General features: G+C 45.9%; 1 protein-coding gene across 10 annotated transcripts in view; it reads left to right on the plus strand.

Annotated features, from left to right (window-relative positions):
- Positions 1-14,567, plus strand: part of LOC148903443 (alpha-1,3-mannosyl-glycoprotein 4-beta-N-acetylglucosaminyltransferase C) — a 20,006-nt gene continuing 5,439 nt past the window's right edge. For 3 of the 10 annotated variants that reach the window (XM_089002792.1, XM_089002800.1, XM_089002785.1), the window contains exons 1-4: positions 4-1,650; positions 6,124-6,230; positions 6,312-6,462; positions 12,579-12,833. In XM_089002792.1, the coding sequence (XP_088858918.1) occupies positions 6,138-6,230; positions 6,312-6,462; positions 12,579-12,833 (499 nt within the window). In that variant the 5' untranslated portion in view covers positions 4-1,650; positions 6,124-6,137. Of the gene's footprint in view, positions 1,651-4,606; positions 4,713-6,123; positions 6,231-6,311; positions 6,463-12,578; positions 12,834-14,567 lie in introns of all 10 variants that reach the window. The other 7 variants (XM_089002810.1, XM_089002848.1, XM_089002839.1 and 4 more) reach the window with 7 other exon arrangements.

A 14,567-nucleotide genomic window follows, 5' to 3' on the forward strand; every position in this document is an offset into this window, starting at 1 on the left:
GGATATGCCTTTATTAGTCTCACAGTGGAGAAATTTACATTTCACAGCAGCAAAGTGATGAAAGGAATGAAAGTAGAAAAACAAAATACATGAGCTGCTGGAAAGGCAGCCACTCTCGCGGCGCCGTCTTGAAGTCAAAATAACAAAAAAAAAAACTAAATAACAAATAATATGACAGCATAGCGACACTATGACAAAACAAAGACACAGAGAGACATTCATTCTTCAGGACTTGCTGTACCCTCTTTGTGATGACATGAAGCAGTTCAGTTTGGCAATGACAATACCTCGATACGTCACTTGACTTTTCTTAATCAGAATCATCTTTATTGCTAAGTATGTAGAACACACAAGGAATTTGTTTCCGGTCGAACACGCTGCACTAGTATCATCATCCAAAAATTGCAAAGAGGCACTTTACAGTTCCATTTGGGCTACTGTTGAAAGAGATGGCTTTTATAGGTATGTTGTATAGCATATCAGAATCAGAAAACCTTTATTTGTCTCACAATGGGGAAATTTGCAGTCCACAGCAGCAATTGAAAGGGGATGGGGTGTGGGGTGAAAGGATAGAAAACAAGATATTCTAAGCATAACATAATAAAAATGTCAACTGTATACTGTGCAAATGTAAATGTGCAAAATCGTTTCATAAGAAAACTGTACATAGTGCAAGTATCAAGAAATGCATATTGATATATTGCATCAACCCATATTACATTTTTACATTCACATGTGATCATTGAGAATTGCAAAGCCTGACAGCAGTCGGTAGGAACGAGCGGCGGTACCTCTCCTTCTTGCAGCGCGGGTGTAATAGTCTCTGGCTGAAGGAGCTACCCAGTGTTGTCAGGGTGAGCAGGAGGGCCTGGGAGGGGCTGTCCATCATAGCTTTTAGTTTAGCTAGCGTCCGTCTGTTGCCCATCTCCTCCAGAGAGTCCAGTGAGCAGCCCAGGACAAAACTGACCCTCTTGACAAGGCGCTCCAGTCTTTTCCTGTCCCAGGTGGTGATGCTGCCTGACCAGCAGACAATTCCATAGTGGATGGCTGAAGCCACCACAGAGTCAGAGAAAGGCTTTAGGAGTGACCCCTGAACTCCAAAAGACCTCAGTTTCCTGAGTAGGAAGAGGCGACTCTGTCCCTTTTTGATTAGGGCATCCGTGTTTGTAGTCCAGTCCAGACTCACTACATGATCTCATTGCTAACAATTCACATTTATTTATATTTAGCGAGAGACCTAACACTTTGTAAAACTGTTTAACCAGAGATATGGCCTTTGGAATTTGCTCAGAATTTTTCAGGGAGAGTGTAGTGTAGCACTGTGGTAAGGTCACGCAATTTGACTGCAACGCGTCACAGGGGGGCTGTCCCACCACGGTGCCATGAGTGTGTCAGTGGTTCCTAGTGTCTCCTTTCCACGGCCGTGAGGATGTGGTGTGCTCGTTTTTCCTGACGGCCCAGCACTCCAGAGCATTGACGCAAGGTTATAACACAGATGAGTGTGCTCTTTTGGACAAAGTTTGTATTTCTATTTCTTTGCGCTTTAGATACGCCCCTCCTTTTTGTTCATTGTCAGCTCGTATTTATTTATTTCCCATTGACGAAATAACAAGCAATGTAGTCAACCCTGCGTTTCTCAATCTTGTACAGGTACGTATTGTGTTCTTAAGCGTCTGGTGACGCATGGTGGAGTTTGAATTGCAATCGCCTGTTTCAAAGTTGGTCACCTGTTACTCTTCTTGAGTTGCATTTTATTTCTAGAAATTGAATAACCGTGTCTTGTTGTGCGTGAATAAACTAGCGATTTACCCAAGAACGTCTTGCTAAATTTGGCATCTGTCGAAAAAAGCGCATTGCCAATGAAGCTTTCTGAAAAATAATACATAAGACATTAAAGGTCCATAAATGTCTATTGACCTGTCACTTGTTATTCGAGTCTTTGTATTGGCTGTCACCTCTCAATTTGTAGGGTATTTTAATTTAAAAAAAACAGTATCTACTTGTGTAGTGGACTTGGAGAGCTATAGTTGGACTTTGAGATGGGTGTATATTGCAGCGCCATCCGTAACTCGAAATGATTCCTGAACATTCTTACATCTACAATTCGTGATATTTGGCATTGTTTCACCTCTTTTGAGGCGAAACAATGCACAGAAAGTATGAATTACTGTACTGAGATGATGATCTTTTCTCTTTTTTCTTGATGCCAGTCGGTGGTCAATAGTTCAGACTTATTTTTTTAAACCGGTCATCAAATCGAAGTGCGTGTTATTCTGTCCGCAACAATACGCTACGGGAGAACAAAAATATATATTTTAATCATTTTCGAACATATGAAGAGAAACTGAATGATTTGCCATACACCTTTAAAGTGCTAGATGGAAACAGCTGAGTTGATAATGTCTCATTGCAAGTGTCTCATGGCACCTGTTGAGTATCATTTGTGTATAACAGTTGTCAGTGAACATAAACAGTGATAGTTAGCAACCCAGCCTGCAGCTAAAGATAAAACTCCGTGACCTCACACTCCATGCTTATTTTCATATTGCTCCCGGGATGGTGTAAGTCAGTGATTTTCAACCACTGTGCCGCAGCACGCTAGTGTGCCGTGAGAGATCGTCAGGTGTGCCGTGAGAGATCGTCAGGTGTGCCGTGAGAAACGATCCAATGCCCCTTTTTCAAATTTAAAATTTTACAAACGTGTATTAATCATTTTCTGCCAGTATTATGTCATTGGCCGGTGTACATGCTGAAAAGACTGGGAGTGCAATTTAATATTCGTCCGTGTGGCAACGCGTCACCGATTGCCTCGTTCCTGCGAGATGGTTAGTGGTGTGCCGCAAAAAAAATGCCAATGTAAAAAATGTGCCGTGGTTCAAAAAAGTTTGAAAAACACTGGTGTAAGTATTTAAAGAGTTTGCTGTTTCTCTATAAGTAGGTTCGTTGTCAGATCACCCAGGCAAGTGACACATAGATGTATCCCAGAGCTTGATCGTGGCGTGGAGTCGAGCAAGTCGTGCTGTGCGGGTCTCTGCGGGTTGCGTGTGTGTCCGAATGGTTCTGCCCCATGATTCCCCCAATCTCTCTGTCCCACGCTGACTACTTATATACCCTTGGCCTGCGTGGGAATGAGTCAGGCTCACTTGAAAGACATGAAAGGGTTGAAAGGCGCACTTCCGCGTGACGCCACAGGGCTCCCCTCCTGGATCCGAAGTCCCTGAAAGCGATGAAGGAAAAATAAAGAAAAAAAAGTCGTTCTGCGACACGGAGAGGCCAGGCACGATGACGGGAGGTGGGGAGGTGGCCGGGGAAGTTTTGGTAGTGTCTGAAGTTGTTGTACAGGGCAACTGCAACGAGTGCTCTACGACTGCCAGTTTGACTAGATCAAAGGAACTTTTCCTCGCAGCCGTCGAGTTGAATCCGGAAGGTCTTCTCACCGCGGAGTCATTCAGCTGGCGTCGGTCGAGTTGGGGAATCGATGAGAGCGTGAGTACGAAGGAGCGTGGGGTTGGTCGTGCTCCCGGGCACGGACAGGCCGGTCATCGGCGACTGTGACGTTGATCGCACCGCCATGGCGCTCTGCAGGAGACTGAGGAAGAACGCTGACATTGGTGGACAAGTCGACCATGAAGCGTTTTCCCGAAGTCCGATCGTGGACATAAGCAATGTCCGATCATGGACATAAACGATGCAGCTACTTGCAGAGTCGCCAGGCGAATTGGACGGTGTTGGCCATCAGGGTGCGGCAGGTATCATGGTGGAGGCGGGGCGCCCACGGGTGGTGGCAGGGCCGCCCCTCGGGAGCTCGGCTTGAGGGGTCTTGCTGTGAAGATGCTGGGTTCACGGGTGGCTGGGAAATCTGGTCCTTTCCATTCGGAGCTTTAATTGGGCTGAAGAAGAGACCTCCTGGCTGAGCCAGCCAATTGGCGAGCCGCCAATAAAGAGTTTGATGTTTCTCTTTCATCGTAAGTAGGTTTGTTGTCAGATCTCCCAGGCAGGTGACACGTCGATGTATCCCAGAGCTTGATTGTGGAGTCGAGCAAGTCGTGCTGTGAAACTACGCCCAACGCTGTGCGGGTCTTTACGAGTTGCGTGTGTGTCTGAGTTTGAGTCCGAATGGTTCTGCCCCGTGATTCCCCCAATCTCTCTGTCCCGGACTGGCTATTTATATATGCGTGGGAATGAGTCAGGCTCACTTGAAATACATCAAATACATCAAAGGGTTGAAAGGCACACTTTCACAGTGGTTTGGCAACAATGATTCCAGTTTATCAAACCCAGTCATGTATCATAAATTGGGGAAAGCTCATCTCTCTATTCGTTTGCATTTTATGTGACTCATTGACATTCTTTCCCATTTTATACTGAAAATTCTATAGAATCAGTAGTTTAAGTCAAGGTCAGTGATCGGGCATATATTTGATGCCTGGGTCTTCATTGGTGACTTAGCGTCATAGACAATTATATAATGCCACTCTTATGATGTTACAGTTATAGAAATCCAATACTACACTACAGTGGGACCTTGGCTTACGAACTTAATTGGTTTCCAGACAGAGTGTGTATCCCGGCCGCCCTCCACCTACTGTCAATTCTCTAATCACAGACACGGGGCATTTATACGGTTCGCGATCATCTCGCCAATGCTGGATGATGATTGACTCAACTCGCCACCGTACCTGGATTCTTCCTTCGATGCGCAACGGTCCGAGGTATTTTCCCTGCATCCCGTAAATGTATGTCATCTTCCGGGATTGCGTCATTTTGCACCCTCGTGTGCCATTTGCTTTTTGGTGTAGTAAGCGGGTAACAAATCGCTACGAGCCACGTTGACTCCACTTTCTCAGCGGGTTTCAAAACTCTGAAGTACACTTTTGAGTCAGAGTGTAGTCCGAAGCATTCTTCTGATTGGCTGCCGGTGCCGAGTATGCAAATTGCCAAACGAACATTCGTTTGGCAATTTGCATACTCGGCACCGGCGGCAACACAACGCAAACGTTGCACGCCCGCACGCGACAACAGTTGGTCACGGAGAGAGTGATACACCTGTGCGCCGCTCAGCTCCCCACCCTCGCGTTCACGCGTCGTATTGGCGTCGAACACCGATTGATGTTCGAACACCGAAGCAAGAATACCTCGAATATTTTGTTGGAACACCGATTTGTTCGAACAGTGAGGCATTCGAGAACCGAGGTACCACTGTATCTAGTTCTTCATCAATTGTGATCTGTTCAGCTGGGTTGATAGCTTTTTGCATCAAGTGTACAGATGACTTGTGCAGGTTATTTGTGGAGCTTGATTGATGGGATATTTAACCTTCCAGTCTACACTCTGCTTTTGAACTATCAAAGTTGAAATGGGTAAAAATTTCACTGTTTTCTATCCATTTTCTCACCATTTTACTTGTTTTTCCCCTTTTCTTTTTTTGTTTCAAGCTCTGTCCTCTCCCTTTCGTGTGTGTGTGTGTTTTCTCTCTCTCTGTTTGCCTGTCTCTTTAATGTTTAAACCCCAAACCCCGCACACTGCTGGGTTCTTGACCAATCACGTGGTTTTAACCGAAGACACCATTTTGTTTTTTGGAGAGCGGCCTCACTCTCTCTCTGTCTGTAGCCCCATCCCCACTGCTGCGTTCTTGACCAATCACGGGGCTTAAACCGACGACTGGGGGCGGGGAATAGAGGACAAAAAAAGTCCGCTGCCATTTCCTTGTTTGGAGAACGGACTCATTCACGAACGACACATCACTCATTGTGGCAGCTCCGTGTGTATCCCGAAAAATAGTTCGTATGTCAAGGTAAAATTTTCATAAATGTTACGTTCGTAAACCGAAAAGTTTGTAAACCAGGGGTTTCGTAAACCGAGGTCCCACTGTATTATACAATAGCCTCTCTCAAACCATACACATAAAAGGATGTAGCCTTCCTTGCCCACAATCAGATGGGATAGGCGATCATGGATGAATGGGTGGATTTTAATGCATTTGACTACAGTATTTAGATTTCAGTGGCTTGAAGTCCTTCAGAAGCTGGTCTATTGCTGCCCTTGAGTGCACTTAAACATTTATATTAGTTGTAGTGCTAACCATGTTCCACATTTTGACAATCTATGCATGTATGTTTCTAGATCCACAACAGGAAATGCGACGTCATTCAAAGAAACGTGCCGTATTGCTGTTGTTGCTTGTTGCGGGGGTCTTCTACTTTGTTCACCATTCACAGTCATTTAACAGTGTGAGCACACACACACTCACACATAACAGATGAGCTATTGGTGAGAATTCATGCGAACTGAATGGTGTTTTTATTTTGCAGGACCTTAACAAATCAGAGGAGCCAGTGTTAATGAATTTAACATGGAAGGCAGAAAGGATGGCCAATATGGAGTCATGGGTGGAACAAGGAGACTACCTGCCTCTCAACGTGACCTATCAACTGCTTGCAGGGGTACCAACCGCTCAATCGAGTAGGTTTGTTTGATTTGCTTTAATGGAACATGAGAATCATGAAACACTGGACGTGATGTTATTCTGTCCATTTGTGCCAATGAATGGTCCTCACATGAGATTGGCCTTGATGTTGAGAGTGGTGTGGGAGCTGTGCCTCAGGGATGGGAGGTTGTGAATTTGGGACACATCGTCAGTAGTGTGCCATTGTCAGTATTGAGCGAGATATAGAGATAGAGGTAGAGAGATAGAGATGTATAGAGATAGAGGTAGGTAGAGAGAGAGAGAAATAGAGATAGATAGATGGAGATAGATAGATAGAGAGGGATAGATAGAGATATAGAGAGATAGAAATAGATAAAGAGATAGAGAGAAGAGAATCATGAAACACTGGACGTGATGTTATTCTGTCCATTTGTGCCAATGGATGGTCCTTAAAGAGGTTGATGTTTCTCTTTATTTGTAAGTAGGTTCGTTGTCAGATCTCCCAGGCAGGTGACGCGCAGAGCTTGATCGTGGTGTGGAGTTGAGCAAGTCGTGCCGTGATGTCCGTCCGACGCCCGACTTCCGCCGGGCGTGAGTCCGAGATGAGTCTGATATGATTCTGCCCCGTGGTTCGCCCAATCTCTCTGTCCCGCGACAGCTCCTTTTATACCATTTTCAAGCGTGTGCTATGCGTCAGGGTGAGACGCACATCAAGGAGATCAAGGAATTGAAAGACATGAAAGGGTTGAAAGGCGCACTTCAAAATCATACACACGTGTGACGCCACATCCTTACATGAGCCTTGACGTTGAGAGTGGTGTGGGAGCTGTGCCTCAGGGATGGGAGGTTGTGAATTTGGGACACATCGTCAGTAGTGTGCCAAAGAATCATTGGGTGTTTCGGCCTTTTAATCACTAGACACCCTCATCGATGGTGGCCAGCGACAGGTTGATCACGCCTGCGCTTGTGTCCCATGCCCAATCAGATGTTCAGAAGCTGGTGGGGGGGGGGGGGGGGGGGGGTCTTAGGTTGCTGACCTATGAGCCCAACAAGGGTCCTTCCTCTTCATCCAGAGCCAGTGGCTGCTTCTTTCTGCCGCTTCAGAGAGTGACCTAACTGTGTGCCGCAGAGCCTGTCCATGGATACTCAGGTATTTTAGCAGCCTGATGGTGGAGGAAGCCACAAACCCTCTGCATCCAACTTCAATTGGATATACCTTGGTTTTCCATCCCCGCTGCTGCGCATCCACTGCAAGTTCTGTGTAGCGCAGCTTCTTGCGCTCATAGGCCTCTTCAACAGAGTTTTCCCACGGGACTGTGAGTTCTGCGATGTAGACAGCCTTGAGTGAAGGGGACCAGAGCACCAAGTCTGGTCTGAGCGTAGTGGCTGCAATCTCCGCCGGGAAAACCAATTGCTGGCCAATGTCAACCCGCATCTCCCAATCGCGGGCCCTGGATAGCTGTCCAACTTCTGGTTTGGCAGTAGGATGGTTGGGCTTTTTCTGTCCCTCTCGGATGAAAGTCAATGGTGCTGTGCTGGACGTGGTGGCTCTCATTGGCAAGGAGTTGATGGTATTCCTCTTGCTCTCAAGGACAACTGCCAAACTCTTCAGGACCTGGTTGTGCCTCCAGGTGTAGCGGCCTTGTGTGAGGCTGGTCTTACAACCGGTCAGGATGTGTTTGAGAGTTCCTGGAGTTCGACAGAGGTCACAGGTTGGATCTTCGCCATACCATTGGTGGAGGTTTTTTGGAGATGGGAGCACATCATTGATAGCTCTGATGATGAAGCTGATGTTGCTTGCCTCCATTTCCCAGAGATCCTTCCAGCTGAGCCTTCTCTTCTCCAGGCCTTCCCACCTCATCCATTGTCCCTGCTTGGCAAGAGAGACAGCCCGTGCAGTTCTTTCAGCTTCCTCTTCGCGGCGCACCTCTGCTATCACCATTTTCCTTCTTTCCGATGTTGAAGCCTTACGCCAAGAAGGTTTGTTTGTAAGGCCAAACCTCCCTCTTCCGCGCTGAACGTGTCCCACAATATCGCTGTGCCTTAGGGCTGCTGTGGCCTGCTGCACTGCAATGGATGGCGTCCATTTCCGTCCCATTGATAGGGGGGTGCAGCTTGACTGATCTTCCGGTCTCTGGAGTCTGTGAGGGTCATTTGAAGTGTCACTTTAGCGCACTTGTACTCTTCGGTGAGGCTTGTGATTGGAAGCTCAAAGACCCCTTTGCCATAAAGGCCGATGTTGGACAGACAGCGTGGAACACCAAGCCAGCGTTTCACATACCGATTGATGTTTTCCTGCAGTTTTCCAAGTAGCCGCCGAGTGCAAGCTGCGGTAGTGGTCAAGGTGGTCTTGTCATCCATGTATGCCCGGATAGGTGGGAGGTGGATCCCACTCCTTGTTCGCTCACCTTCCACCACCCACCTTGAGGCCCTGATGATGACCTCCATGGCCATTGTGAAGGCCAGGGGTGAAATCGTACAACCTGCCATGATGCCGACTTCTACACGCTGCCATGATGTTGTGAAGTCAGGTGTTGTGAAGCAGAGTTGCAGGTCTTCGAAGTAGGCTTTTACCAAGGCAGTAATGGAACATGGAAGAAGTTGAAGGATTCCCAGAGAAGGTTATGGGGAACTGAGCCAAAGCCATTGGCCAGGTCGAGGAAGATGACATGAATATCTCTCTTGTCTTTCTTTGCCGCTTGGATTTGGTGCCAGATCATACTAGTGTGCTCCAAGCAACCAGAGAACCCAGGGATGCCAGCCTTCTGTACAGATGTATCAACGTACTTGTTCTTCTCCAGGTAGGTGGAAAGTCTCCGTGCTAAAACATTAAAGAAGATTTTCCCCACAACGTTGAGAAGGCTAATTGGACGGAATTGACTGATGTCTGCCGCATTCTTCTCCTTGGGAATTAGTACGCCTCCGGCCCTCCGCCATGCCTTTGGTATTATCCCTTTCTGCCACACAATCCTCATGAGTCTCCAAAGATAACGCAGAACATCTGGTGCGTTCTTGTAGAGCTTATATGGAACTCCATTTGGCCCCGGGGCTGATGCTGATCTTGCACGCCGTATTGTATTGTCCACTTCCTTCCATTTTGGAGGGCCAGTCTCAAGGTTGAATTCTGGTGGTTCAAAAGGGGGGATGTCATGTGGGATAGCTAGTTTTTCCTGCCCTTTTGTGTCCTGGTGGACCTTTTCCAGATGCTGTTCCTGCTTGGAAGTTTTCAGGATTCCGCTTTTGTCCTTCACGAAGAGGTCTTTGACAAACTCGGGTTTTTTTTAGAACCGTGTTCTTGTGTGTTCCTTGTTCTTGAGATGTTTTCTGCCCTTCGTAAGGTTGCCAACCGGCATTTGATGTCCCCTTGGAGCAGCATGAGACCTTCTTTCTCTGAATCAGAGGCATTCTTCCACTGTTTTCGCAGGTCCCTTCTTTCTCTGACCAGTCTGTCTATCTCTTGTTGCCTCCTGGATTTGGTTGGTGGTGGTCTTGAATTGGTGGTTTTCCGGATGTACACTCCAAAGCGCTCCTCCCCGTAGTGATAGATGATGTCACCAATATTTTCCAGCTTTTTCTCTGCTGTGCCCACTTGTTGTTCCAAGATTTTGGTCAGATCGTTATTGACGGTTTCCCACTCTCTTTTCTCGATAGCTTTTGGCCACTTCACACTTGGTCTGTGCCCTTTGATCTTGTCCTCCTTGGGAGGTCTCTGTGGTTGTGTGGGCTCTTCCACCTTTCGTTCTGTAAGTGCATTACCATCGTCCCTGACAGGGGTGTAGACGCTCTGCGAACTTTGGTTGTCGTCCCGTCGCTGTGCTTCACTCGACTTATTTGATGTCTGACTTCGTAAGAAATATTGGTCAATGCGAGGCCCTTGCCTCTGCTTTCCCAAGCACTGTCTCTTCCCTTGGTGGATCTTTAACCCGATAGCTGATGTTACTTTTGCCCAGCCACAGACGCACACCTTGAGTGAGTATCCTGCTGCCGTTGTCTTATTTGCCATGTTCTTGCTCATAGTTAGGTTCGTTCCGTGTTGTCAGTCGTTGAGCCATCTTGCGCCCCCGCTCTCGCAGGCTCTAGGGGTATCTTTCTCTGTATTCTTTCTGCAGCATTTAGCACAGATCATTGAAAACTGCTTGTATTTTCTTGTGATGGGCAATATTAGATGAACTATTTTAACTCTATAACTATATAACTAACTACAGTGAGACCTCAACTTACGAACACCTTATCTTACGAACTTTCATCTTACGAACGTCAAATTTATGAAGATTAAACCTTATAATAAGCACTATTTTAATAAGACACCCACCACGGCTGGTCCATCAAGCGCACGACCTTCGGATCTGGCGGAGTGATCTTCGGCGGAAGCACACGACCGACAGCGCTCCAGCCGGCGCTACTTTCCACACCCCCTCTCATTGAATGCACACGTCGATCGCCTACTTGGAGCTTTTTGCTGATAATTTTACTATGATGGGACCGAAAAAAAAAAACCAACCACAGGCTCGTTCAGCCCAAGAAGACACAAAATAAAATCTCTGTCGCTGAGAAGGAGATAATTGAAAAACACAAACGAGGTGTACGTTTGTGTGATTTAGTGGCCGAGCACGGCTATGCTAAGTCAACCATTGCTACCATTCTCCGGAACAGAGAAGCCATCAAAGGTGTGTCTGTTGCAAAAGGTGTCTCGGGCAATCGAAGAAGTTGAAAAACTTCTGTTAATTTGGATTAACGAAAAGCAGCTATCCGGCGACAGCGTGAGTAAAGCTATTTTATGCGAGAAAGCACGGCTAATTCACGCCGATATCGCCATGCGCCAACCTGGAAGTTCGCCGCTTATTGAGGATTTTAAAGCCAGTAAAGGATGGTTCGAGAACATCTGAGGAGGAGATGGCTGCAGCATCAAGTGAGCTCATAAAGGCAATGTTGGCAAAGTGGAAAGATGTGCAGGCTTTTACAGTACAGTACAGAACAGTACCATTCAGAAAAGACTGTGGCTATGACAATCATCAACATGATGAACAATAATGTGATGCCTCAGTTTTGTAAGACCTTACAAGTCAGAAAGCAACAGGTGTCAATTAAGAGGTTTTTAATCAGCAAAAATGATGAGGAGTCTCCAAAGAAAAAAGAAGAGAAGCCACACCAGAGGTTAAGTTACCAACAGTCCTTATGGAAGATGACTCTCTTTCCATTTTCCATCAACGACCATCAAAAAGGTAAATAAAACTTTATTTTACAGCACAGTTTATTTCTTGAATTACAGTCCTCATGTAATGTGCCTGTCTTTACAAACAGCAATTCCCTTTGACCTTCGACCTCCAACGCCATTCCATCAAGCCATCAATGACCATCACAAATGTAAAATAAAGTGACTATGTTACAATGCAGTGTATTTCTTTCATTACAATACAATAGCACATTTATTATACATAGAATAAGGTATGTTGTGTGTAGTTTTAAGGCTTATTTACTTGAAAAGTATATTTTATGGAAACCCGAGAATTGATTATTCCCATACTCTTCGCCTTACACACTCTGTCTGGGAACCAATTAAGTTTGCAAGTTGAGGTCTCACTGTATAACATTTACCGAAATCCAATTTGAGGAGATGTAGAACAGAACTTACTTGAGGTATTTCAGATTTTTATTTCATTTTTTTTATTGCATGCATTTTTGCCACGTTACTAGTAGTGTAATGTTACACTCACCTGACGTGTGTGCGGGCAAGGTGAGGTCGGTTCACACTCGGTGACAGTGTGGATCTGGGTGTGAATGATCGTTCGTCTCAATATGTGCCCTGCACCTGAGTAGCGACTAATTGCAGGGTGTAGACCAGTGGTTCTTAACCTGAGTTCGATCGAACCCTCGAGGTTCGGCGAGTCGGTCTCAGGGGTTCGGTGGATCCTCCGCCTCAGTTAGTAGGCACAGTCATTGGAAGAAGGGTTCGGTGAATGAGCATCTGAAACTGGTGGGGTTTGGTGCCTCCAACAAGATTAAGAACCACTGTTGTAGATTGTCTTCCACCCAAAATCAATCGGGATAGGCTCCAGTACCTCTCCACGGCACTGTTTAGGGTAAGCGATGTTGAAAATAGATGGACTTGATATGATGTGATTTAAAGCGGCTCACACCTTCTCCTCGACAGAGTATCTATGTATTGGACTATCATCGGTGAAGAGGAAGAGGGACAACTATCTGATCTCAACGTTAGTGTCCCTCTTCTCCCAATCGTCTCCTGAAGAGCGCTCGTCCATGGTCGTTGTAGTGCTGCTAGCAGATTTTGATATCAACTGGCTGACGACCACCGTGACGAAGATAAAATCTGAATTCTCTTCAGCGCTACAGAAAGGTCACCTCTTGGTCATTCACGTTCCTGAGGAATGTTATCCACCCACTGCAGGTTAAGCGCAAATATTATAAATGTTATACACTAATTCATTGTCGGGGTGCGCAGTCGTGGGTGGGGAGGTGCTGGTAGTGTGCATCTGGCTTTGGTAATTGAATGTAAATACAATTTATTCTTGTTTTACTTATCTGACTTCAAGAAGGATAATAGCTCTAGTAATTTGTGTGTGTGTGTGTGTGTGTGTGTGTGTGTGTGCGTGTGTGTGTGTGTGTGCGTGTGTGTGTGTGTGTGTATATCTATATATATACACACAGTGCTTACGAGCACCTTGGCTAACGAACTTTTCGACTTACGAACATTAAATTCACAAGAATTTAATCTTGGCATACAAACTATTTTTCGGGATACATACAGAGCGTCACAATGAGTGATGTGTCGTTCGCGAACGAGCCCGTTCTCTTAACAAGGAAATGGCAGCCAACTATTTTTTGTCCTCAATTCCCCGCCCCCAGTCTTCGGTTAAAACCGCATGTGATTGGTAAAGAACGCAGCAATGAGGGTTGAGGGGACGGGGGGAGGGGTTACAGAAACACAGGGCTGCAATTTAAAAATAGATTATAGCCGCACGTGATTGGTCCAAAACACAGCAGGGAGGGGTGGTTACAGAAACACGGAGCTGCAAATAATAATAGATTGGCAGACGACAGAGAGAGTGGGAAAATAGAAAACACAGTGAAATTTGGACTCGTTTCAACTTTATTGATAGTTCAAAGGCAGAGTGTAGACTGCAAGGTTAAAATATCCCATCAATCAGGCTCCACAAACAAACCGCACAAGCCATCTGTACACTTGATGCAAAAAGCTATCAACCCAGCTAAAGAGAATACAATTTATGAGGAACTAGGTAAAATTATCGCAGAGAAAGCACGGCAACTTCACTCGGATATCGTCAAGAGGCAACCTGGAAGTTCGTCATCCATTGATGATTTCAAGGCTAGCCACGGATGGTTTGAGAACTTTAAGCGCCGTACAGGGATTCATAGTGTCATTCGTCATGGTGAGCCAGCCAGTTCTGACGATAAAGCTGCCAAAGCTTACAATGAATCATTCCTCAAGATGGTGGATGAGAAGGCTACATTCCTCATCAAGTGTTTAATGCTGACAAAACCGGCCACTCCATTCCATCAAGCCAACAACGACCATCACAAAGGTTTCTTCAGCCGTCATCTGTACTTCTTTGAAGGTGTCGGACGTTTCGCTTCTAATCTAAGATGCTTCTTCAACGAACTAAAGTCTTGCTGGTAGTTTTGGCCCTTTGGGGGGAGCAGAGGACTACTCCTTGGGGCTCCACTGATTACTTCTATTGTTCTGACTGATGACTGGCCTGATTTGCTCTGGTATCACCTCATCAGCATAAATAAGCCTATGTTGCCTAAGCAGTCTGTTGTACGAATGATCCAAATTGAACCTCACACCACCATGTCGGTTTAGTGAAGGATTTTGACGTTTTATGAAAATAGCTTCTTTTACTCCCCTTTCAAACCATCTAATTTCTTTCGCTAAGATTTTAACCTCCTTGTCGTCAAATGAGTGGTTGCTAGGTTTTAGGTGCATATGTACTGCCGATTGAGGCCCACTAGTATTATTCCTGCGATGTTGATAAAGTCTTTTTTAGAGAACGTTTCGTCTCCCCAATGTATTGCTCTTTACAATTTTCATTCCCCCATCTTTTGGATGCACTAAATAGGCTGCCAAATGAAAAACAAAGTACAGTGGGACCTTGGCTTA

The sequence above is a fragment of the Hippocampus bargibanti genome, linkage group LG01 (assembly GCF_051943395.1).
Source record: "Hippocampus bargibanti isolate YZ-2025 linkage group LG01, ASM5194339v1, whole genome shotgun sequence".
In the NCBI taxonomy this organism is placed as follows: Eukaryota; Metazoa; Chordata; class Actinopteri; order Syngnathiformes; family Syngnathidae; genus Hippocampus; species Hippocampus bargibanti.